The sequence below is a fragment of the Rhinolophus ferrumequinum genome, chromosome 14, assembly GCF_004115265.2.
Source record: "Rhinolophus ferrumequinum isolate MPI-CBG mRhiFer1 chromosome 14, mRhiFer1_v1.p, whole genome shotgun sequence".
In the NCBI taxonomy this organism is placed as follows: Eukaryota; Metazoa; Chordata; class Mammalia; order Chiroptera; family Rhinolophidae; genus Rhinolophus; species Rhinolophus ferrumequinum.
Window position 1 is genome coordinate 41,813,936 of NC_046297.1, and position 26,017 is coordinate 41,839,952.

General features: G+C 36.3%; 1 protein-coding gene across 1 annotated transcript in view; it reads right to left on the reverse strand.

The window, feature by feature from the left end:
* The window catches only part of RGS22 (regulator of G protein signaling 22), a 221,852-nt gene that overhangs the window by 164,265 nt on the left and 31,570 nt on the right, over positions 1-26,017 (reverse strand). Inside the window, exon 5 of the mRNA XM_033125712.1 lies at positions 11,850-11,912. Within this exon, the coding sequence (XP_032981603.1) occupies positions 11,850-11,912 (63 nt within the window). The remainder of the gene's footprint in view (positions 1-11,849; positions 11,913-26,017) is intronic.

The window sequence follows — 26,017 nt, forward strand, 5'->3', positions numbered from 1 at the left end:
TGCCATTAATCCCCCTCAAAATACTCCCCCTCACTTCGAACACACTTATCCCATCGTTATTGCCACTTTCTGAAGCAGTTCTAGAAGTCCTCTTTCATGTCTTTAGTTGCACTGTCATGGTTGCCTTAATGTTCTGAATCATTTTAACTTTGGGGAAGAACCAGAAGTCGCAAGGTGCCAGATCTGGTGAATAATGTGGATGAGGACACACTGTAATGTTTTTATTTGACAGAAATTGCCATATACCAGAAGTGATGTGTGACACTGAGACTTTCCATTGTGATAACAAAATAGCAAGAATGCTGCTACCCAGTGCCGTCCAAAGGAAAGGCAGGGATCTTCAATATCGGAAGCGGCGCATCGAACCTTAGTAACAGTGTGTGACAAGTTTCAACTTGTTCGGTGCGGTCAGTCGTGTATGAGCTATGATTGAGAAAAAGTGTGTTTTTAAATGTACCGTAAATCATCCTCCATCATGACAACGCTCCGTGTCACACATCACTTTTGGTATTTGGCAATTTCTGTCAAATAAAAACATTACGGTGTCTCTCCATCCACCTTATTCATCAGATCTGGCACCTTGTGACTTCTGGCTCTTCCCCAAAGTCAAAATGATTCAGGACATCAAGGCAACCATGACAGTTCAACTAAAGATACTCACGAAACAGAACTTCCAGAACTGTTTCAGAAAGTGGCAAGAATGATGGGATAAGTGTGATTGAAGCTGGGTGGGGGAGGGGGTATTTTGAGGGGGATTAATGGAATGTGTCTCTTACTGTAATAAATTTTTTTAAATTTATACATTGATCATATTGTTTGATCACACCTTATATATTATGTAGGTAAAATATAATGAATGGCAGGATGTTGTAAAGTTGGAGTTAGAAATATAAGTATATATGTATAAGTACCCTTATGTGTGTTTATTTATTTTAATGTCAGATAATATCACATCTCTAAAGTCTGACTGTCTCTCCTTTTACGGAATTTAAAGTGCACAGACAATTGAATTCAATATGAATGTCAGTCCACAGTTCAAAAGACCTCAGGGCTAAGACTTGCCCTCAAAATGACAAGTATAGCTCAATGGATAAGTGACAATAATTAGCAGTGAATTATATATAATATTTCTTCAATAAATATGTTTCGTTGGTTTCCCACTGTATCTGTCTTTGAAATATGATATTCAAACAGGCATCTCTTGCTGAAAAGTCAAATATTATCTCTGAATTATACTATCACTAGACTAAATAGATAAATGAGTCTGCTGATATCAGAGACCAGATTCATCTGGTTGGAGAAAGGAACTGAACTAAATTGGGGAGAATGGACATCAAATATTAACTGGGGTTGGGGAAATAGAGCAGAATAATGTGAAAGACCATCTGGAAAAGATTTCTTCTAGTTCTGAATATCTATGGAAAAAGAGAACAAGCTTGATCTTTATTTATTGTTTTCCTTTCTTTTTTCTGCCCTCTACTCTCACACCTGGTAGCCAGAGGAACACAAAGCTGTGATAATCCAAAGCAAAGAATGCCAACTAGTTCTATGTACAAACAAAATATTTTCTGTTAATCAAGTAAAAAGAAAATTAGAGGGACTGTGAAACTGAGACCCTCAGTAGCCAATATTAATTAGTAGTAAATAGTTAAGACACAGTTGGTAGAAATAACAGGAGTGATCAGAACTCCTGTTTACTGAACATCTATCTACCATGTGCCAGGCATGTGCCAGACACTTTAAATGCACTGTCTTGAATCCTTCCACATTCCTGAAATAACTCTTTACAAAAAATGGATGCTCAGGATGGTTATGTGATTGGCCATTGTCTCAGAGCTATAAAGTGCTACGTAGATCAAGGCTATAGAAACAAGTCTGTATGTTCCCAGAGAAAGCACATTTCCCTTTCTTTACTATATTGCCTCACATATGATAGAACTAGCATGTTCTAACCACCTTCTCTATGCCAGGCACTATGCTAAGAAACAACCCTGTGAAATTAGTGGAGCTGGGATTCAAACCCAAGGTGTTTTGATCTCAAAGCCTGTGCTCTGGTTTTACCAGTAAAGAGAGAGGCATGAAGCAGCATGATATGTGTGGGTAGTTTAAAGTAGTTCAATGCAGTTGGAATAGAGCTAGAACAATTTATAAGTGGAAGCGTTTAAGGAACAGGGAGAAAAGACGACGTAGGTGAGGTAGATGGGACCAGATCACGGAAAGCTTTACATGCCATTTTAAGGAATGATATAGTCTGATTTGTATTTCAGGAAGATTCTCCTACTAGCAGTCTGGAGTTTTGCTTGCTGGCTCATGAGCTGGTGAGATAAATTGCCCATACCCCACAAGAAGAGCCATCAGCACGCACCTGGGAGGTTGGCTGTTACCTCAGAGCTACGGCTATCACAACCAGGTTTAGTGTGGTAATTATCAACTCTCTGAATGAGTTACTGTCCGCATCACACATAAGGGCCAAGGCAGGTTTTAAGGCAGACAGGTAGCAATTACTTCTATTTTCAACTTACAGAGGACAGCTGCAGCTGAGAACGGTTAAATGATGTCTTCATAGCTTTACAGCAAGTCCCCTAATGAGCTTACTACAGAACTCTGGATTCATGACTCCAAAACTGCTTTAAACGTAGAGTCAAAACATAATTTCAGTGGGGCTTTCAATGGATGCTGCAGCCTGGCTCACTCACGATCCATTCCAACCTCCTTAAATGCAAAGTCTGGACAACTAAAAACTCTGTTATCTAGACTCCCTTGGAACTACGGTTTCACGCGTGATTTAGGTTCTGCTACTCATATGCACTCACAAAAATACTTGACTTCTGATCTGAGTTAAGTTGGGAAAGAGGCAGGGAATATCTATTCTTGGGAAGAAAACCTGAAGGATGTAAACACATGAAAATGAGGAGAGGAAATGGTCAAAAAGAAGTACTTTACAAAAAAAAGAAAGATAACAAAAGGAAAACTATAATTAATTGTGTTTATGATAATATGACATGAAATGTTCCTATTTATAAAAAAAGAAATGTAGCTATATGATATGTTAAAATATTTACAGATTTTGAACTTAAGAATTTATCTGCATGTAATTAAAATGGGATAGAGTCTTTGCCAAAGGTAAATAAGTGGTTTCCTATTTAAAAAGCCATGAGTTAGAGTAGATCTCTGACGGTCCTTAATAGCACTATGATTCTTAGTTTATAAAAGTGGCAAATGACTGATTCAAAGCTTCTCCTAGTTCACTAATTTCAAAAACAACAAAACTTTTGAATGCCCAAGTGCCAATTATTATCTAAGCAAAGAGGATACAAGACGAATTAAACATTGTTTCTGCCCTTGAAGAAATAAGTATGTGGTCGTTAATGTTCCTTGTAATAAAGAGTCAACAAAATACTGAAATAAATTAAAATTAGTGTAACATGCAAATGTTAAAGGGGAAATCTAGTAGTAATACTAGAATATTACATGTAGTTTAGTTATTGTACTTTAAAAGGGATTTGGGTAAACTAGAATCTATCTAGAAAAGGATAAGCAAAATGAGTAAATGGAAGAAATGTTGAGTAAATTACTTCTCTGAACCTTATCATATGAGGGGTTTTAATTAAATAATCCCAAGGTACCTTCCATGCTTGATACTCCATCAATCCATGATTGTCTCCCCAGGAAAAAAGAGCTTGTATCTCCTGATCTCTAATAAGATCACCCAACTCCACTGTTCCTTTGTTAGTTCGTTCACTTATTCAATAAGTATTTATTCAACCCTTATTAAATGAGATATTGTGATTGATGATATATTGCTACATTTAGTGAGTCAAACCAGACCATCCTCCACAAAACTCCAACTGAAATGAATGGATCTGGCCTCAGAGTATGCTGACCTAACAGAAGAAGAAAGATATGTAGATATTAGGTTTGTGCAAAAGTAATTGTAGTTTTTGCAATTATTTTTATTCTTTTAAACCGCAATTACTTTTGCACAACCTAATACATAGAGACAACAAACATTCACTGAATGGACCCTACAGTCAGCACATAGGTGAGATCATATTTAGTCAAAATTATCCCTTTAAACCCTTGAAAACACCCATAAAGTACAATGTTGTCCTATCTCTCAAGAAGTTGATCACAGCCACTTTTTCCTCTGGCAGTGGAATGGGTCACTGATTCTTCAATTAGGGACCAGATGAAGTGGTGGGCTATGCTTTATGCTCATGTGATACAGAAATATGTATGTTTAATACTAGAATCACCCTCTACATAAGAACACTATAGTGTGAGAGACAAGAAGGATGAGACCCACCGAGGGAATGGCAGCTCCTCACCTTCTATCTCACACCCTCTTCAGGAGTTCATGGATTGGTATGTGTGTGTTTATAAGTTGGTACAACAGACGAAATCAACCTCACTCTTTATACCAGTCTCATTCTCTGTAGAGCCTGAGTAATTGAGTAATAACGTATGTATGTTGCAACTCCACTTATACACATACCATAGTAGCTACAATAGAAGTATGTACAGAGTAGAGTAATAACACAAAAAAAATTCATTATCTAGGGCCGGCCCGGTGGTTCAGGCTGTTGGAGCTTGTGCTCCTAACTCCGAAGGCTGCTGGTTGGATTCCCATATGGGCCGAGGGGCTCTCAACCACAAAGTTGTTGGTTGGATTCCTCAAGTTCCCCAAGGGATGGTGGGCTGCGCCCCCTGCAACTAGCAACTGGCAAATGTACCTGGAGCTGAGCTGCACCCTCCATAACTAAGACTGAAAGGACAACAACTTGACTTGGAAAAAAGTCCTGGAAGTACACACTGTTCCCCAATAAAGTCCTGTTCCCCTTCCCCAATAAAAATCTTTTTTTAAAAAAATTCATTAACTATCTTCAGGAAATTAAGGAAGTTGTATAGAGAAATCTGGGTCTTGAAGAATGAACAGGGATTCTCATTTGAGAGACATGGGAGAGAATGGAATTCAGCAAAAGAAACAGCAAATGCATCAAGACACAGGAGCACAAAAGAATAGGTCACCTCTGATGAACTGCAAGCAGTTTGACCTTGCTGAAGCTTAACATTCAAGGGCAGAATAACAGAATATAAGCCTAGAGAGAGCGGCAGAGGACGAGTTCTATTATATGCTATAACTCTCAACTTACTCTCTTGAATCAGTGGTTCTCAAGAGGGTGGTGCCTGGCCCAGCAGCAGCAGCATCACCTGGGAACCTGTTAGAAATGTGAATTCTCAGGCCCTTCCCTAGAAGCAGAAACTTTGGAGGTGGGGCCCAGTATTGTGTTTAACAAACCCTCAGATAATTCTGATGCACACTCCAGTTTTAGAATCATTTCCTTAGCATGATGAGGAGCCAGTGAAGAGTTTCCAGATGGGGAAACACAGAATCCAGGTTAAGACAAACTTCAAAGCCTACATTGTGTCGGTTACTTCATGCTGAGGCTCATTTGTATTTATATCTTGGGAGGAGGGAGGATAGTTATCTATATTTTACACACAGGAGAGAGACCTTGATCTTTAATTATTACTCAAAGTCCTGTTGTCTGCTTAAAAAGAATCTCTTTCACACATCACACGTCCTTTCTTTGTACCATTTCTAAGCTTATCTACAAAACTCCCAAAATTAGTTTAGTATGTGGCAATAAATGACATGTAAGGTGGGAGAGATAGAAGTAAATGATGTAGGAAGTCTTCCCCCCCAGAAAGCTGAGTAGCCTGATTTAGAGAACACACAGCTTTTAATCCTCTGACAGGGAAAAATCTGCAGTTTGAGCCTCAAACCCAATCCTCCTCAAGCTATTACGAACTGCTCTTTCCCTTACTTGATTTTATTATTTCAAGGGTATCATTTTCTAAATGTTCTAAAACGAATTGACCTGAAGGTGGTGAAAGCTAACTTTGTAGTACCAGTCATCCGTGTGCGAAAAATATTTTCACAGAGAAAGTAAATGCAGGAAAATATTTTTACCATAATAAATTGCTGGTTCCACATTTCTTTGAAAAGAGGAGGAAAAAAAAATCCCTGTGAATAATTAGTGATGTGCTTAAACTGCCAGCCCAGCACCACTGAAACTTACCGGGTGCCAAATTATTTAGCTGAACAGTATTTAAATTAAAAACTAATGACTAGGATAATTTAATACATGTTCATCTCTGGTCCAAATCTGTCTCTACTAATTGAGCTCCAAAAGCTATATTTTAAACATTCATCCTAGTCAGTGAATGCAAAACATCTGAATACTTGAACATAACAAGTCAGTTACCAATAACAACTTCTTTTAATCTAAATTTTATTGTCACTTTAGATGCTTAACCATAAACTATTTACTGGATATATTCACCAATGAGGTGAAAGGAATAATGTGCCACATGAAATGCACAGAAAATATCCTTAGTTAATAAAATGAGTTACATTAGTCATTTGAGTGCTTTATGTTTGAGTTACAAGGCTTACCACTCATAGGTATAACTACTGAACTAAGCAATACTACCGAGAGCCCCATCAACACCTTTAAAATTCAATCTCTGAGTATTCAAATTTTGGCAGGGGATGACCCAAGCCCTTCATCTTCCTTCACCCCACCCATTCTCTAAATCTATACCCTCTCTTTTTTTTCTCTCTCACCCCTTACCAAGCAATCCATCTAACATATAATTCCTTCAAAAAGTTGTAAGAAATTATAATAGTTTACAGATTAAAAAAACTGTGGGGAATCAGTCCAAAAAAAGAAGTTATGGTAATATTCCAAAGGCACATAGCTAAGCATGGTCTGGCAAACACATGACATACCTATCCTTGCAAAGAGGGTATAGAACAGGCCACCCCTTCAGCTTCTGCAAACCATAAATGTCACAAACATTCAAAACCACCCACAGAGGACCAACTTAAATCTGTATGTGGGCTCATCTACTCAATCCCACAACAGTCACTGAGCATAAAACACACAAAACAAAACCAAAAGGAAAAAAAAATGTTTTCACACGATAGCACAGAAGAAAACTTAATAAGCAAACACTTGTCCATAAAGAGTTGACAGCAAGAAACCTCCCAGACACCACATGAAAATAATATCTGAATGTGAGCCTGGCACCAGAACAAACAGAATGAAGTTATGAAAGCTAGGATTTGGAAAGTGCCATAATTATTTATAATAGCAGCAACTGTCCTGGATTCCCCTCATCAAAAAATAACATGGAGGCAGGCTACCAGCCATCAATTTCTGGATCTTAAAATGTGTCCCAAGGGTGTAATGGTGTAATGGAAAGAAATAGTGTAGGAGCCAGAAAGCCTGATTTCTAGGCCCATTTCTGCCACAATCTAGTTATGGGACCTTGGGCATGTCACTACAGATGTGGAAGAAGTCTCAGAAGTCTCAGAAATCTAGATGACCTAAGGGCCCTTTTAGATTGAGAATGTTATTATATATCTACACTCTCAGACTCAGAATGTTGAGGTTTTTCGGGGGGGCGGGGAGAAGGGAGGAATAAGAAAAGAATATTAGAAGGTGTATTTGTTTATTTCAAAGATCTTACATGGAAGATGAAGAAATAAAAACAGAATCATGCTCAAGAAGCTTTGGGAGATACAAAAAAAAGGGACCTATTCTTGGTCCCAGGAAAGTTACAGTGTAGCTCTTGAAATAAAATAGAGAAAAAGGAATTAATCTTATTTTCTTCAGTTGAAAAAGTCTAATCTCCTACTCAATACATATATGCCCTATAAAATATTCCCCAAATGGTTTCTCAATCTATACCTGAATATCTCCAATCACAGGGAGTTTACTCCTTCACAAGCTAACCCATTCTATTGTTAGAAAACAAACTTTAAACATCTTTCTTCCAGTGAGTAAAAATCAATTTCCTCATAAATGCTGGCCCTGATTCTGCTTTCTAGCTTCACAGAATATTTTAACCTCTTTTCCACAATCAGATCTTCAAATATTTGGAAAGAGCTGCTCCACTCCAACCCCTCTACCCATTCCCCAGCCCGGCTCAATACCCACACTTCTTTCAACTGTTCCTCATCTGACATGGTTTCAAGAGCATTCATTAGCTGAGTCTCCCCAAATCTAGTTTGGCAGAGTAACTCTTAACATATGGCACCAACAATGGAACACAACATTCCAAATGTGATCTGACAATCATATCTGATTCAAAAAAACATTTATTGAGTAACATGTATGCTTCAGACTAATATTCTTCTTGATTTTAACTATGCTTTTATTAATACACCCTAACACCACATTAGCTTTGTTTGTTTTAGCCCATTTCAGACGACCATGATAAAAATGAGATCAGATTCTGTTACCCAAACTATCAGTTTATTCCTCTGCTGCCAGTTCTAGTCATTACGGTGTAGTAGGAACAGCTTTTGAGCCACGTGGACCAGGGTGGACCCTGTCACTTATTAGCTGAGCGACCGTAAGTTGGAAAAACACTGGTTCATGTACAGTGTTTCATTCAAGTCTCTGATGAAAATATTTTTTAAAAGTCAAAGCTAATGACAGATTTGTATGGCACAGAAGATTATCCTCTAGGCTGACAATGATCTACGAATCTACTTAAAGAGTGATTGCTCCTCATGTTTCAGGAATGGAAAATGAGATGGTCTAGTTATTGAAGGAAAAGGAAAGAGAAGCATTACTTCTGGGCCAGGCACTTATTATACATCAATTCATTTCATAACAATCTTGTAAGGTAGTTATATTGTTTTCACACAGAAAAACCAAAGAATTAAGGAATTAAGGAATGTATCTAAGATCACAAGAGTAATAAAAGGAAGAGCTGGGCTTAAACACAGTTCTCTCTCATTCCTGTAACTAACCGATGCACTGGAAGACTTGAGCACAGGAAGAATAGGTGTGGTCAAGGTGGGTAGCAGTAGGATGGTGGAGGCAGGAAAGAGTGACAGGCACAAGTAGCATGAAACTAGAGAGAAAGCTAGAAAGGTTAGGTGCCAAATTACACGGGGTCTTGAATTCCATACTTAGGAATTTAGACTTCAATCTGTCTGGCTATTAAGAGTCAATCCTAATCCTATGGATAGTGAACCCATTCAATATTTGAAAACTAATTTCATAGACAATAATAAAGGATTTAGAGACCAAAAAAAGCAGCATAAGCAGAGCATTTGCTGGGTATGTTGCTTTAGATAAGGTTGGGAGGGAAAGATCTGTGAACAGAAGGGATTTAAATCAGGGAGAAAGTGATACAGACATCTCAGGAAAGAGTATTCCAGGCTGAAAGGCCCTTGAGTACACTGGGCATACTCATGTTTGAGAAACATGAAGAAGGCCAGTTAGATGGAAAAGAATTAACAAGAGGAAGAGAAGTAGGAAATAAAGATCAACAAATGGCAAGAGCCAGATCACATAGGATTTTGGATTTCATTCTTAGTGTAATGAGAAGACACTAAACAGAGTTTTGAACAGGAAGTAACATGATTCAATTTACTATTATTATTATTAGTTGAAATAATAATACATTACATTTATGGTTCTCTAAAATACCAGTCCATAACTATACAAGAAATTAGTTTGGCATACTTATTCTCAGTAAACCCATGCTGGCTTGTAATTCTTAGCTAAGTGCACATAAACCAAACATTACTAATTTGTTCTAGAATCTTGCCAGGAACTTGGTTTAGAATCTATCATTCCTTCTACTCCCTGCCCCCAAATTCTTTTTGGAAACCTGTGACATTTCCTCTTGTCCCATCTTGTGGCATGAAGCATGAGCAGTTTATAGGTAGACTGTGTGGCACTAAATGTAGATGCAGACGAGTGGGTAGATAGAAAAAGAGAGAGAGAGAGAGAGAGAGAGAGAGAAGGAGGGAGGGAAAGAGAGAGAGAAAACGAGGGAAGGAGGGAGGGAGGAAAAGAAGGAGGGAGGGAGAGAGCAGAAGGATCTAGAGAGACAGAAGAGGGGAGAAGTGGCACAGGTGAAGTGAATGGGACATATAAAGGGGTCAAAATGCAGGTGTCTGCTGGGGTGGGATGAAAAACATGATTGCATAGACAGAGTTCAACAGAAATCACCTTCTTGTCATTTCACCTAAAGCCTGAAAGAAAACATACAAAAATGGTAACGTCTATTCTAACTAGATGGCAAGATTATGGCTCAATTTTTCTCACATTTTAGGTAAATTTTTTATACCATTGTTATATTACTTCTATAATTTAAAATAGATATTTTAAAAAAGAAAGTTAGGCAGGGGAATTTATTTTCTGAAGCAAGCAAAAGTCAAGATAATCATAAATCTTGAGACAATGAAATGTAACTCTTGAGAATCTGAAATCAGACCCAATATAGGGATTTTTTCTTTTTAAAATTTCACAAAAAATATACAGTTTTTTGGAGGCAGGGTAGAGAATGCAGAGCCTAGAGGAAAGACTACATAATCAGAAGAGCAAAATTCGGACCATTTTGGGCTGGCCCGAAGGCTCAGGCGGTTAGAGCTCCATGCTCTTAACTCCGAAGGCTGCCGGTTCGATTCCCACATGGCCCAGTGGGCTCTCAACCACAAGGTTGCCAGTTCAACTCCTCGAGTCCCACAAGGCATGGTGGGCTGTGCCCCCTGCAACTAGAAAACGGCAACTGGACCTGGAGCTGAGCTGCACCCTCCACAACTAAGACTGAAAGGACAACAATTTGAAGCTGAACGGCACCCTCCACAACTAAGATTGAAAGGACAACAACTTGACTTGGAAAAAAGTCCTGGAAGTACACACTGTTCCCCCAATAAAGTCCTGTTCCCCTTCCCCAATAAAATGTTAAAAAAAGAAAAAAAGATTCGGACCATTTTGTGACACTGCTGGGTTTTTTGTAATACACAATTGGACAATGAAAGTTGAAGAATCAAACCAAACAAGAACCCCCAAGGCATCCTGTAATGTCACTCAGGCCTGTTGCTGGAAAGGGATAGGGTGGTTTGGAGTCCCAACCTAACCCTCATAATGGTTTCAGAGACCTAGCTGTGCCAAATGGAAGTAAAAGAACAAATTTTTCTGGAAAAATAAATTTTCACAAACCAAACATGCATGCATAGATACACATATCTATAGAAAAACTAAACTAGGTAAGAAAGTGAAGCTAGTACTTTCCCTTCAAAAGACATTTTCAGGGGTTAGGCTTTAAGAAATTTCACATTTTATGGTCCATTATCTTTAAAATTACTTGTGACTTTTTTATTTTCCAAATTTTGCCTTGTAAATATTTTAATGAAAAAGTTGTCATGTTTTAATAACAATAATAATAAAAAACCTTTTATCTAACTTTCTTTTATCTGAAATTCCTGATTAACTTTATTTATGTACACTATAAGAGTCTTTATGCATCCCCATTTCATTTTCCCCAAACCCTTCAATGCATTATCAATCACTGTCATCTAAGACTGAAAATCTATTATTTGGCATCCACCTATGTCTTATTCGCTATCGATATAAAAACTCCAGTTGCCGTAAACACAAATTCCACTTTAATATCTATCCAAGAGGATGACAATAATTGCCTAGAAACAAGAAATTCAGTTTCTTAAATTTTCTCATATTCTGTTCCTATCAATCACCTCTGTCCAAAGCCTAAAATAGTGCCAAATATAACTGTATCAGATTTTGTACAGAATGCTTTTGATGGTTAGAAAAATTCCAGCTTTCTTCAATAAAAATAATTCCTAAATATGATTCAAATCCAAGTGACTAACTCCATAAAAAGATACAAACTTTATCCAAATGCCTTAATATTTTAAAAAATATTATCCCTGATAAATTTGTCTCACAAGATAATCAGTGATTACAATATTTTGCTTTGCTAATATAGTCAACAGAACATAATAATATACTCACTGGAAGGCTTAGGAATTCATTAAAGTAGTCCACAAGGAAATTATCTGTTGCCAAAGAATATTCCTGCAAAAATATAAAAACACAAAAACACAATATTATGCTAATACTAATATGTTTTAAAACATGTCAATATTATCCTCTAATTCTGCTAGCAATAGATTATATATAAATCTTTAAATCTTTTTCAGTCGGTCAGCAGTGAATCCTCACTGTAAGCAGAACACAGTGCTACAATCTCTGGAAGGAAGAAATATGAAAATAGAATGAAGCATTTTCTTTCATACTTTTAAAAGAGCTTGCTACTGTACTTAGCTAAAAAAAACAGAACACGTGAAAAATATGGCACACTTAAATGAAACATCAACAAATACAAAATACTACACATGATAAATTTCCCACAGACTTATTAAAATATGTATTTCATAAAGATAAAGGCAGAGTCAATAAAGACAGAACCAGTGTTTAGGGTTAAAATGAAATTCAGAATGTAAATTTCTTAAATTGCCTAATGGAAGTGATAAGCAAAATAAAGAAAATATTCTAATGCTTCCCCCTCAGAAAGAAATACAGTTTTAGTAACCTGGGTCCTGCTTAACTTTTGCATGAAGAGACTTTGACAATGTATGTGTTCTAAGCATAAAGATTGTATACATTTTTCCATAACTATTTCATCCCCCAACGTAGTCACTTTTAAAGTTGGCAAAATTGGAAAGCCACTGCCAAGAGCAAATTCTCTCTTCCAAATAAAACACCTTATTTTATTAGTAATTGTTTCCATTGTGTCAAAAGCACATCATGGCATACTCTGTTATATAGTACATGTGTTTATTTTGTTATTCATAATTATATTTCAATTTCCCAAATCTAACATGAAAGTTGACAATATGACACAATGCTATTATTTCCATATGGCTGATTATTTTCTTTTTATACTGGCCAATATTTTAAAATGTGTTGAAGTATAGCGTGGAAATATAAGGAAGATACTATAGTATATTAACACCTACTTTGGAAAATACAGAGGGTGCCAAAAAAATGTATACACATTTTAAGAAAGGAAAAAAACCATCAAAATTGTACCATTCAATATACACAGATAACAAAAGATTAATACAAGTCAACTTTGACTTCTGCGATTACAAGAGGTGCTCAAAGTGTTTACTTACCATCAGCGTAATTTTAATAGTTTTTTCCTTTCTTAAAAATGTGTATACATTTTTTTGGCACCCTCTGTAGATTTTCAGGGTAACTTTTTAAGTAATTGCAGAATTGGGATTGAGTTACAACAATCACAGGATTTATATAAGGAACTTACTGAAAAATCTGAACTGATTAAAATAACAATAACAACAAATTTAGGATCTCATAAATCTACCACCTTCATAGTGGCACCTTAGTAATATACTCTCAAAATTCTGACAGGCAAAGTCTAATAAAGCAGAATAAGGTAGATAACATTTGGTGACAGCTGTAAAGCAAACAACCTTTCAAATTTCACCTTTCAAAGTTCTCTTTATTTTCTGGATTTTATTTAGTGAACTGCCTACTTTCTACTAATTCTTAGGAGAAATCAGTTGAATTCAATAAATATTTTTACGATCTTTGTGGTAGAAGGCATTGTGCTAAAAAATAGGTGGCCAAATTTTGCACTACTGGGTTCATGACCAAAAGTCCATATATGGAAAGGGTGACTATAAAGGAATAACAGTAGTGGAGTACTGTTAGTTTTGCTAAAATAGGCATTTTATTTTTAATTTTCAGCTATAAAACAGAATATATATTTCAGAGAATTAAGCAGACCTAACTATTGCCTAGAATTTGGTAAGCCACATTGCCAGAAATTTCTATATAATCCTCAAATTCATATATTCATTTCTAGATGCCTCAAACATCTGAAAGACTCTAACTCAACATGTTCCAAACTACCTGTGATGAAACACCTGTTATGTTTTGTCTCTAATCCATTTCAGATAACTTTTGTAAAATACAATAGAATGAATTACTAGAAAATGAAATAAAACATATATATAATATAAGCCCAATTTTTTATTATTAAATTCTATAGATATAAACATACTCTGTCAAAGTACCATAAAGTTTCTAAATGTTTCCTCTCGATTTCTGAACTCATCTCAATATGGACTAGTAAGAGTCCCCGGTGGTACCAGTCTGCAGATCCTAACCAAGAAGCACTGCCCTACTCCTTGGAGAGCAATTTGCTTTCAGCTTCCTCAGGTCCTCCTGAAACCAAACCACACTCATAGAGCATTTCCTTGGCATTTATTCACATCCTCAGGTTTGCACTAACAACATGGAAATTTAAAGTATTATTCAAATATATTGAAATCTGTATTTGTTTTCTGAAATTGTACCTTAGTTTCTACCAATTTTAAACATTAGCACTTCCACTGTATCAGTGAAGGTCCGCAGTGTAAATAAGTATAGTCTACAAGTGCCGTCTGCTCAATCCTCTCATCACACTTTAATGGGAAGAACTTCATTTCTCTAAATAAATGAGCATATTTTCCCATTGCATTTTTTCCTAGTTCAGTCTGTTCAGATACCGTGTTACATCAGTAACAAAGTCTTGTGAAGCAATGAAGATCCGATAAACCCTTTAGTTGCAAAAGTCTTCAATTGAAAAAGAAAACATTTAAAGCCCTTGATCTGAAGAAGCACCTCAGTCACTCTCAACAAGTTTCCACAATCCAGTCACATGGTTATATTAAAATGAACTAAGTCGCCATATTTGGGTTTAAGATCTTCCAAATAACCAATATACTGGTGATGGTTAATGGTATAATCAAGAAGATTGAGTTACAATCAATTCCTCCATTACATCATTCCATGAACCTGACTGCAAAATTTGCAACCCAGATTCTCTGCCGAATGATGCAATGGAAGGTAGAAACATTTTTTCAGGGTTGAATACTTTCTTGAAACCTGTTTTTTCATGTTTTACAGGTGTGCCATCTGTGAAAGTGAAGTCAGCTTTTCCGTTTTTGGTCCAAACTTCTCAAATTTTTTCCTGAAAAAGGGCTAAGCAAAATAGTTTATATGTACTTGCTAATTATGGTAGGCAAAAAATTGTTTTGCTTAAAAAATTATTTTACTGCACCCTTAAATCAGATAAACTACAATTACTTCACAACTGTTAAAAAGGATATTCGAAAAAGACTTTATAAACAAGGAAGAGGAAATAAGATACAGACAAAAACCACAGTCCAAGAAAAAAATATAAAGGTGCCATAAGAAAATTACAATATAAACAATTTTCTCCCAAAGGAGAGAGAGATATTATCTGGTAGGGGGAATCAGAAGAGATTCAAGTGGGAAATGGCATTTGAAATGCATTTCAAATAACTTTAAATTCTATGAAAGCAAAGCACAGTAAAGATGGTTATAGTTATCTAATGGCAGAAGTAGAAAAACAATCCAAGTTTCCAACTTCCTTTCAATCCATTCACACATTAAACCAAAGCCATTCATCTAACTTCCAATGTGGAATCCTAAACTGTCACACTGCAGACTGGGAATGCTATCATCAATCGGGGATAGGATAGACCACATTTCCAAAATTATATTGATTTTTGCTTCCTTTTCCTAAAATACATAAAAGTTCTTTCTTTTCTCCTTTCTAAAACAAGCCAGTTGCTAGACCAGAGCTTCCCACCAGGTGTACAATGACACAAAGAGGTGTGCAGAAAACGGAATTGAATGGGTCAAGTGAAAGTGGACCTCATCAACCTTCAAGGCAGTCAGGCACAGCACAGATGGCTGGAGCTCTCAGGATAGTGATCTCTGGTTATGAGCAATCTTGTTTGGGACTCCCCAGATCCAAATCCCTCCCCTAGAGACAGAGATTTATGAGCCACATACCATGCCCACTGCTCCTTTGTAGGATAGCCAGGGAGTTGCTCAAGCCTTGCATATAGATTTATTGGCTAGCTACAGGACATACCACTGCCCCATAAAAGTGCTGGAGGAGTTTCCATTTGAGATGTCCAAGAAGACAGTGCACAACCAAAGGTGCTAACACCTTGGTAAGGGGCTGGGGGTGGGGGGGTGTAGATCCTGGAAGGCTACAGATGACAGCCCCAAATCTACCTTCACATTTAGCAGATATTTCTTTCTGTCAGCAACTGATGGATCCAAGCTAAGTTACAAGGTCATTGATAGAAAAATGTATGTATGTACTGTAATAAGAGTTTCACCATTATTTTGAAATATTTAATTGATTAATGTGAAATATTTTATTGATTTCTAAATCTATTTGCTTATCCTAATTTTAACATTGTATTTGTTATTAAAAAAAGAACTCTTAAATTTTAATTTTAACTCTTAGAAACTTAAGTGGTTATAAAAACACTCCAAAAAAATTTAATACCTATTGAGTGATACAGTTTCTCACCAGTAGAGACTATTCAAGGATTTTTAAAGATCACCATTAAAAACATCTTGATTAGGAATTGTATATAGTCACTTCAAGCATAAAATCTGATATTTAAAAGTTATATATTTATGTATAACTCTAAGAATGTAACTGCAGAAGTCACAACAACCACGTGTACATTTAAAATATTAACAATAATAATAAAGGTCCTTGTCTCATGTATGATTTAGTTTCCTTCGGTTGCAGCAGCACATAAAAGCAAACAGTAGTGACTTTCCAGGGATTACCCGATAGATCCTACACTTTTTCTTCTGGGAACTTACAGTGTCCGTAGAGATACAAGAGCCAAGCATACAGATAACTATAAGACTAGGAGAGTTTTGCATTTCATTTAGAACATGTGTTCATGGAGTAAAAAATAAAACAATAAAATATCAACAATAATAAACATCAGTTTTTAATTGATTACTAGAAAAAGTTATGTGCATCCAAAAAGGAAATTAAGAAAAAATTTCATTTACAATAGAATCAAAAGGAATTACTTAACCAAGGAGGCAAAGACTTGTATACTGAAAACTACAGAACAATGCTGAAAGAAATTAGAGAAGACATCAATAAATAGAAAGACATACCATGTTCATGGATTGGAAAACAATATAGTTAAGATGACAATACCATCCAAAGCAATCTATGGATTTAATACAATCTCCACCAATATTCCAATGACATTTTATTTTTTGCAGAAATAGACAAAAACACCCTAAAATTCATATGGAGTCTCAAGGGAACTTTAATAGCCAAAACAATCTTGAAAAAGAACAAAGTTGGAAGACTCACGTAACCTGATTCCAAAACTTACTACAGTAATCAAAACAGTGTGGTACTGACATAAAGACAGACTTATAGACCATTGGGATAGAATAGAGAGTCCAGAAACAAATCCTCTTCCATATTGTTAAATGATTGTGAACAAGGGTGCCAAACCCATTCAGTGGAGAAAGGAGACTCTTTTTAATAAATGGTGCTAGGAAAACTGGATATCCACATGCAAAAGAATGAAGTTGGACCCTTACCTTATACCATATAGAAAAATTAACGTAAAATGGATCAAAGACCTAAATGGATGAACTAAAACTATAAAATACTTACAAGAAAAAATAAAGATAAATCTTCATGATATTGGACATGGCTATGAATTATAAGATATGACATCAAAAGCACGAGCAACAAAAGAAGAAATAAATCAGACTTAATGAAAATTAAAAACGCTTGTGCATCAAAGGACTCTATTAAGAAAGTGAAAAGAACCCCTATAGGATGTGAGAAAAAATTTGCAAATTACTTATAAGGGTTAACATCCAGAATATATAAAGTCCAAGAACTCAGCCAAAAAAAAAGAAGATTAGGGGAAAAAAAGTCTTTTAAATAGGCAAAGAAGTTAAACAGACATTTCTTTTTTTGTTTTTTATTAAATTTATTGCGGTGACAATGGTTAGTAAAATTACATTTCAATTGTGTGTTTCTATAATACATCATATGTACATCATATTTTGTGCTCACCACCCAAAGTCAGTTCTCCTTCCATCACCATATATTTGACCCCTTTTACCCTCTTCTACCATCCCTTTTTCCTCCCTTACCTCTAGTAATCACTAAACTGTTGTCTGTATCTACGAGTTTTTGTTTCTTTGTTTGTCTGTCTTGTTCCTTTGTTGCTTTCAGTTTTATATCCCACATATGAGTGAAGTCATACGGTTCTCAACTTTTTCTGTCTGACTTATTTAGCTTAGCATAATAATCTCAAGGTCCATCCATGTTGTTGCAAATGGCAATATTTCATCTTTTCTTATGGTAGAATAGTATTCCATTGTGTAGATATACTACTTCTTCTTTAAAAAAAAATATACAAATGATCAATAAGCAGCATCACTAGCAACAAGAGAAATGCAAGTCAAAACCACAATGGGTTATCGCTTCACATCTACTAGAATGGCAAGTAACACGTGCTGGTAAGCACGTGGAGAAAGTGGACACCTTGTACATTGCTAGTAGAAATGCAAAATGGTGTAACCACTGTGGAACACAAATCCTCAAAAACTTCAATGTATAATTACTATATGATTCAGTAATTCTATTTCTTGGTATATACCCAAAAGAACAAAAAATAGGAACCCAAACAGATATTTGTACATTTTGTTCATGGAAGCATTATTCACAAAAACCAAAAGATAGAAACAAACCAACTGTCCACTGACATATGAAGGATAAACAAAATATGGTACATACATGCAATGGAATATTATTCAGTCTTAAAAAGGAATGAGGTTCCAATACATGCAACAATATGGGTGATCCTTGAAAATGTTATGCTAAATGTAATAAGTCTAGCACAAAAGGAAAAATATTGTATGATTCCACTTAAATGAGGTACCTAAGGTAGTTAAATCCAGAGAGACAGAAAGTAGAATAATGGTAACCAGAGGCTGGGGATTTCAGTTGGAATAATGAAAAAGTTCTGGAGATGGATAATGGTGATGGTTGCACAACAATGTGAATGTGCTTGATGCCATTGCATTGTACATTTTAAAACGGTTAAAAGGGTAGACTTAATTTAATGTATAGTTTACTACAATAAAAAAAAGTTATGTACATATCAGAATCATGCAACAACATGGGTGAATCTCAAAAACATTATGCTGAGCAAAAGAAGTCTTACACAAAAGAAAACCAAGTGTATGATTCCATTTATATGAAGTAATAATCTATGGTGAAAAATAAGAAAGTAGTTGTCTTTGGGGAATGGGGCAAGAATCAGTTGGGAAGAGGCTTGAAGGAACTTTCTAAATTAAGTAAATGTTCCATGTACTGATGGAAGTTTGGATTACACTGGTGTATATATTTGTCAAAATTCATTAAATGGTAGTCTTAATTTTTTTTTAGAGTCTTAAATTTCACATCAACAAAACAACCATATGCTAATTTTGAATGCTAGTTTATAATATTCATGCTGAAATGTTTAGGGGTGATGTGTATAATATCAATGTGTGCAGCTTACTTTGAAACACAAAAAAAATAAAATAGATTGGATGGATGGCATGATTGACAGAGGGACAGAAACATGAATAATGCAGCAAAATGTTAATTGTGAAATCTTAGTGCTGGGTATATGGGTGTTCACTATACAATTCTTTTAACTTTCTTATATTTTTAATTTTTTCATAATAACATTTTGGAGTACTTATGAGGTATGATAAAAAAAAATATGGTGAATATTTTAAAAATTTATTACAGTAAAAGACACATTGCCATTAATCCCCCTCAAAATACTCCCCGTCTTTGAATACATTTATCCCATCATTCTTGCCACTTTCTGAAGCACTTCTGGAAGTTCTCCTTCGTGAGTGTCTTTAGTTGCGCTGTCGTGGCAGCCTCAATGTCTTGAATTGATTCAAAACATTTACCTTTCATAGTCATTCTGACTTTGGAGAAGAGCCAGAAGTCACACGGTGCCAGATCTAGTGAGTAAGGTGGATGAGGACCACAATGTTTATATTTGATTGAAATTGCCATATCAGAAGTGATGTGTGATGTGGAGGCTTTGTGTTGTGATCACAATATACGATGAATGCTGCTGTCATGTGCCATCCAACAAAAAGGCAGGGATCTTCAATACGGGACGCGGTGCATTGAACCTTATTAACAGTGTGTGACAAGTTTCAACTTGTTTGGTGCAGTCAGGGTGTGAGCTATGGTTGAGAGAATGTGTTTTAAATCATAGATCACGAACAACCCATTAACATGAAATGGGCAAACGGTTTCATCCTCCGTCATGACAATGCTCCATGTCACACATCGCTTCTGGTATACAGCAATTTCTGTCAAATAAAAACATTAAAGTGTGTCCTCATCCACTTATTCACTGGATCTGGCACTGTGTGACTTCTGGCTCTTCCCCAAAGTCAAAGTCACCATGAATGTTTTGACTTGATTCAGGACATCGAGGCAGGCACAACAGCCCAACTAAAGACACTCATGATAGAGGACTTCTAGAACTGCTTCAGAAAGTGGCAAGAACAATAGGAAAAGTGTGTTCAAAGCTAGGGGGAGTATTTTGAGGGGGATTAATGGCAATGTGTCTGTTACTGTAATAAGTTTTTTTACTTAAACATTCACCGTATTGTTTGATCACACCTCCTATATACAAGGAAATAATATCAAATTTCTCTGTACGTTATGGACAGCCTTCTTAGCCTCCTGCGTACTAAAGGACAGATCCCAAATCACTATCATCACCTCTAGAATCAATCCCTGGTCATCTGATCATCTGCTGACCACTATTCTGTGATCCTATCTACACAGTGTCAGATCCCTGGGACTTCTGCTACTCCCTCCTGTCCACAATGTGCCAAATCTCACCTTTCCTACCCCTCTTTACCACACTCTGGATCGGTCTTCCTACATCTCAGTTAATACAAAATGTCCCCCGACCCCAATCATTTTCTACCATAAAAGGGCGTATAATGAATGCAATTTCATTTCTGCCAAGCTGTCCAGATTCATTTCATTCTGCCATGCTCCAGTCATAGCGACTTTTTTATAGTTCTGTACCACTGCACATGCTGATCATTCTAACTAGAAAAATCTTTGCTCCCCTTATTTGCCTACATACCCTTTTTCTTCTCCAGAAGTCTGGAGCAATGGTCATCTATGTTTCCCCTATTGCAAGCTTTAACACTTCATACTATAGTTGTCTGTTTACATGTATCACTGGATTTGAACTTCTGAAGGGAAAAGACTGTTCCTTATTCATTTTTTAAAATTCCCACTGCTTTTAGATAATAGATGCTTACATTTTTGTTGAATGAATGCTTGAGTGATTACACTGAGAACATGAAACTTGAAAAGACTAATGACCTAATAAAGACTCTAATAAAATAATGCTAATAAAACAAAAAAGAAATTGCCAAAAGAGGAAAACAGTCAGTAAAAGAGAACACAAGGTGAAACAAGCTCCTCAAAGCAGCTTGTTCAAAGTACATCTTGCTTAGATCAAGGGCATTTTAGAAATTTAAGAGCCAAAGCCCATTTATCAGATCTCAATTGGTTCCAAAATTGTATTTTCTTATGAATGTAGTTTATAAAGGAGGGGAAAATAAGAGTGGCTCATACAACGAAAAACAAAAGTATGGACTCTCCTCTTTTTATTCCCAAGGGTTATCACATATTACAGTCACCATCTACCCAGCAATACTTTTCCATTTGGTTTCTGTTTTCACTCTCTCTCCCGGAGGAAACTCTCAAAGCCTGGAGAAGGTAAAATAAGCTCTCTAGTCCCTTTTATCCAATCATACTTTTTAATTATACTACTTGGTTATTTAATTGACCCAAATACCTTAAGGCTTTCTCCCTGTATAAAGGTCTTTACACCCTGATTTTCTCATTTAAAAGAGGGAGAATTTCACACCCTTTATTAACTTTTCTCCAATTCTACACCTTACCTATGTGTAAAAGCTTCTCTAAGTCCAAATGCACTTTTAGTTCAAAGCCCACAATTCACATAAATATAAATTACTTATCCTCTCATTATTTCACATTAAAGATCATCTCTCCAGTCAGACAGTGTACTGCTTTGGGGAATAGTAACGGACAACTTGTGTTCCCAGTAGTGCCTAATACAGTGATACGTGCAAGGAGTTGCTTAACAATATACTTGTTGACTAACTTATTCATGGAGCTTCTAACACAGTTTCTGCAGTTCCAAAAAGAATCAGAGAATTTGATATCAATCAGAGAATTGGACTCCATAGAGATGGAAGAATTCCAAACAGCCTAACAATTTCCAAAGGACCTCTTGGACCCATATTTTTCCAAACGACTTGTTCAAAACACTTCTTGCACCTAGCTCTGCACCCTCTTAAGGAAAGAAATTGAATTGGGGGAAGTAGGAGTGGTGCCTTCATCTACCTGCTCCTGTCCTCTACCATTTCCATATAATGCCACTTGTGTGTCAACTCAAGTGCACTCTTACAATTTCATCCAACCCAACTGGTGCACAGTCTACCATAGTTACAATTTGAAAAAATAAACACCAAGTGGTCATTAATTTTCATGTAATTAGATAGTCTTGTTCATGAGGACTGGAAATATGGATCTTTTTGTATATTACATTAGAATAATGAGAATTTTCTCACAATTATAATTTCTGTGTTTATAACTTCATTTAACCTATGCAGTTAACGAATATGAATTTGAACAAACTAAAGATTAGCTAAAAATGAATATCAAGTTTTTAGGAATTTTTTAAAATTCTAAATTATATTTGACATACAGTATTGTATTAGTTTCATGTGTACAACATAGAGATTACATACTTATATACCTTGCAAAATGATCATCATAATAAGTCTAGTAACTATCTGTCATCATAAATTACATTATTGACTATTTTTAACAAATAAAATAAATAGTGCTTGAAACTACAATCTTTCTTAATTTGATGATAAAAAGAAAGGGCATCTGCTTGTTTTTACTTTTTTTCTTTTTTAATGGCATTAGCTTTTAAAGTAAATGAAAGTGGGGGTTTTAAATCAAAAACCTTTACAAAATAGATAATTATACTACAACATTTTTACTTTACAAATACTATTTTTCAGACATTATATACCTACTTTCATTGTTTCAAACAATTTTTAAGACATAGGAAAAGATATTAGTTTCAACTTATGAGTCAAGTACTTAGGCTTTAATACTAATTTATTTTCTATTTCAAAGTTTAAAAGAATTTTAGGAATCACTCTCACTTTAAACTTTTCTCAATGTATATCTACTTGGTTTCTAAAACAATCAAATCCCAATGTATCATTAATCTGTCTGAACTCTACTATTCTTGCTATGATGGATTTATATTTAAATTTTTATGAAATATGAAAACAAAAGAGGATGTGATTGAGGTAAGTAATAAAGAGAAGCATTCACTTTATGACTTTCATTATTTGAATTATTTACAAAAATGTATTCATATGTTGCTTATATAATTAAAAATAAACCCCCAAAGAAACTAATAAGAGAACTGAATATATTAAGTTTTTGTATTATTTTCCCTAAGAGAACTATCAAAGACTAATCAAATACAAAGTTAATAAAGACACTAAGGTAGAAAAATGTCAGGAGATATGTACTTAAGAAATACAGAATATATATCAAATGAAGCTTTGCAAAAAATAATAAGTGAAACAAATGATACTAATTATTATATATTAAAATATCCATCAACCAAAATTTATTAATCATCTAATGCATATTTTGGGCATTGTGCTACACACTATAGGAAATATTGAGGTTTATTGAGGCATAGTACCATCCCTATAGGAGTTCACAATTTTGTTAAGAAATTGCAAAATTTACAGAGAAAGTTGAAATAGGGGCCGGCCCAGTGGCTCAGGTAGTTGGAGCGCCATCCTCCTAACACCCAGATTGCTGGTTCGATTCCCACATGGGCCAGCGAGCTGCGCCCTCTGCAGCTAAGATTGTGAACAACAGCTCTCCCTGGAGCTGGGTTGCCACGAGCAGCTGGAGGTCAGCCGGAGGTCGGTGTGAGCTGCCATGGGGTGCGGCTGGCTGCCGTGGGCTGCTGTAGACCGCTGTAGACTGCTGTGTGATGCCGTGGGCTACCATGCGCTGCCAGAAGTGACCGGCTGCCAATATAAGTGGCTGGCAGCCAGCATGAGTGGCTGTGGGCTGCTGTGTGCTGCCGTAGGCTACCATGGGCTGCCATGGGCTACCATTTGCTGCCATGAGCGGCCAGTGGCCAGCATGAGTGGCCGGCAGCTACAGTGAGTGGCCGGCAGCTGGCAACAGCTACTGTGAGCTGCTGTGAGCGGCCAACCAACAACCGGCGACCTACTGCCTCACCCAGGGGAAGCACAAGGCTCCTAATACCAGCGCGGGCCAGGGAGCTGTGTCCTACACAACTAGACTGAGAAACAACAGCTTGAACCAGAGTGGGTGGGGGAGGTGGAAGAAGAGGAAAAAATATATATATATTGAAATATATAAAAGGAAATGTGTCCCTGACAACAATGATTTTAAATGAGTTATTCTGTCCTTTGAGAATGAAGATTCCATGTAATGGTTAAAATATTTTGCAGGTATCTATAATAGGATTGTACTTTTTAGATCCATTGATTGAGAAAATACAATATAAAAAAATTTCCTGTGAATATAGGAATTTTATATCAGTATGTGAATGCTGCCAATGATGGGAAAACAAAATAACACTATTTAAATAAAATGGTACTTTCTTTCTCTCATGAACCCATAAGCCGTTCAGGACTGGCATTGTGGTTTCCCAAATATCAGGAGACCCTTTGATCATGTAATTCCACCATCCTCAAGATGCCACTTCCAGCTTATGATCCAAGATGACTGTTGCTTGAGCTCCAGCATCACATCCTCATTCCAGCCAGCAGGAAAGGAAAAAAAGGGCACACTCTCTTCCTGTACACTTTTATGAGTGTTAGAGTCAGAATGACCCAGGTTCTAATTGTGGCTTGACCAGTTACTAGCTATGTGACATAGGGGTCAGTTATTTAATCTCTATAAACGTTAGCTTTCCAGAAGTAGGCATGACACTTCTGCTTACATTCCATTGGTCAGAATTTGGTTACATGACCACATTTAGCTGCAAGGGAGGCTAGAAAATATAGTCTTTATTCTGGAGAGCAATATGTCTAGAATGTTATTATGGCAAAGGGTAGACTGGATTTGGGGGAACCAGAGATCTCTGCCACGCATTTTTTCCTAAGAATATTAATGAGAAAGAATACTTTTAAACTTTTGAAAAACAGAAGGAAATAGATGTGAATTATGTAATATACAGATAATTCTTGGTGATGGTGAATTTGAGGATCTGGTCACAAACTGATCTCAACTGAAAGCTGCACAGAGCTCAAAGGCAATCTGGATGATTTTAGGTTGGAAAGGTTTCATGGAGGAGATGAGCTGGGCCTTGAAGAATGTGCAAGATTGTGAAATAAATGGGGGAAGGCAACTGAGACAAAACTTGACAGCAAAGGCAAGGAGGCAAGCAGGGCAGTTTGGCTCAAGCAGAATGCATGTGGAAGTACTTTATAAACCAAAAACAGTATGAACGTTGTCTTTATCACATAGAAAGTATTGGGAGGTGAGGTTAAAAAAGGCCAAAAAGTTATAGAAAATCTTGAATACTAAAGGGAGGCATTTGACATTCTGGCTCTGCCAGTTACTAGATGTGTGGCCTCAGGTCAAGTTAGTTAACCTCTGTGACTTAACTTCCTCTTCTGTGAAATGTGGGTGATAATCACCACCTAATAGAGTTGTTTTGAGCTTAAATATTAGCATCTAGTCAGCATTCAATAAATAGTAGGATTAATAAAAGATCTGAGCAATCAAGTAACATGGTAATTTTTTAAAAAGAGTTAACAGCAATCTGATAGCCAGGATTGATGCAAGAAGAAAATCTAAAGGCAGACAGAGCAAAGAAATCTCATCCAGCACAATTGATGCACAGGGGTTTGTACTTTATGCTTTAGGCAAAGAAAAATTGGAGTTGGCAGAGGAAATTTTGGAGGCATGATATCAGTTAGGACTACTGCCAAAGTCCAGGCCCAGGGATGAGGGCCTGAAATAAGACAGTAGCTGCAAGGATGGAGAAAAAGATCTGTCTATGAAAGGAACTTGCAGGCAGGAGGTGCAGAAAAGGGAAGAAAGGTTCTGGCTTGCATGGAATAGCCAATAG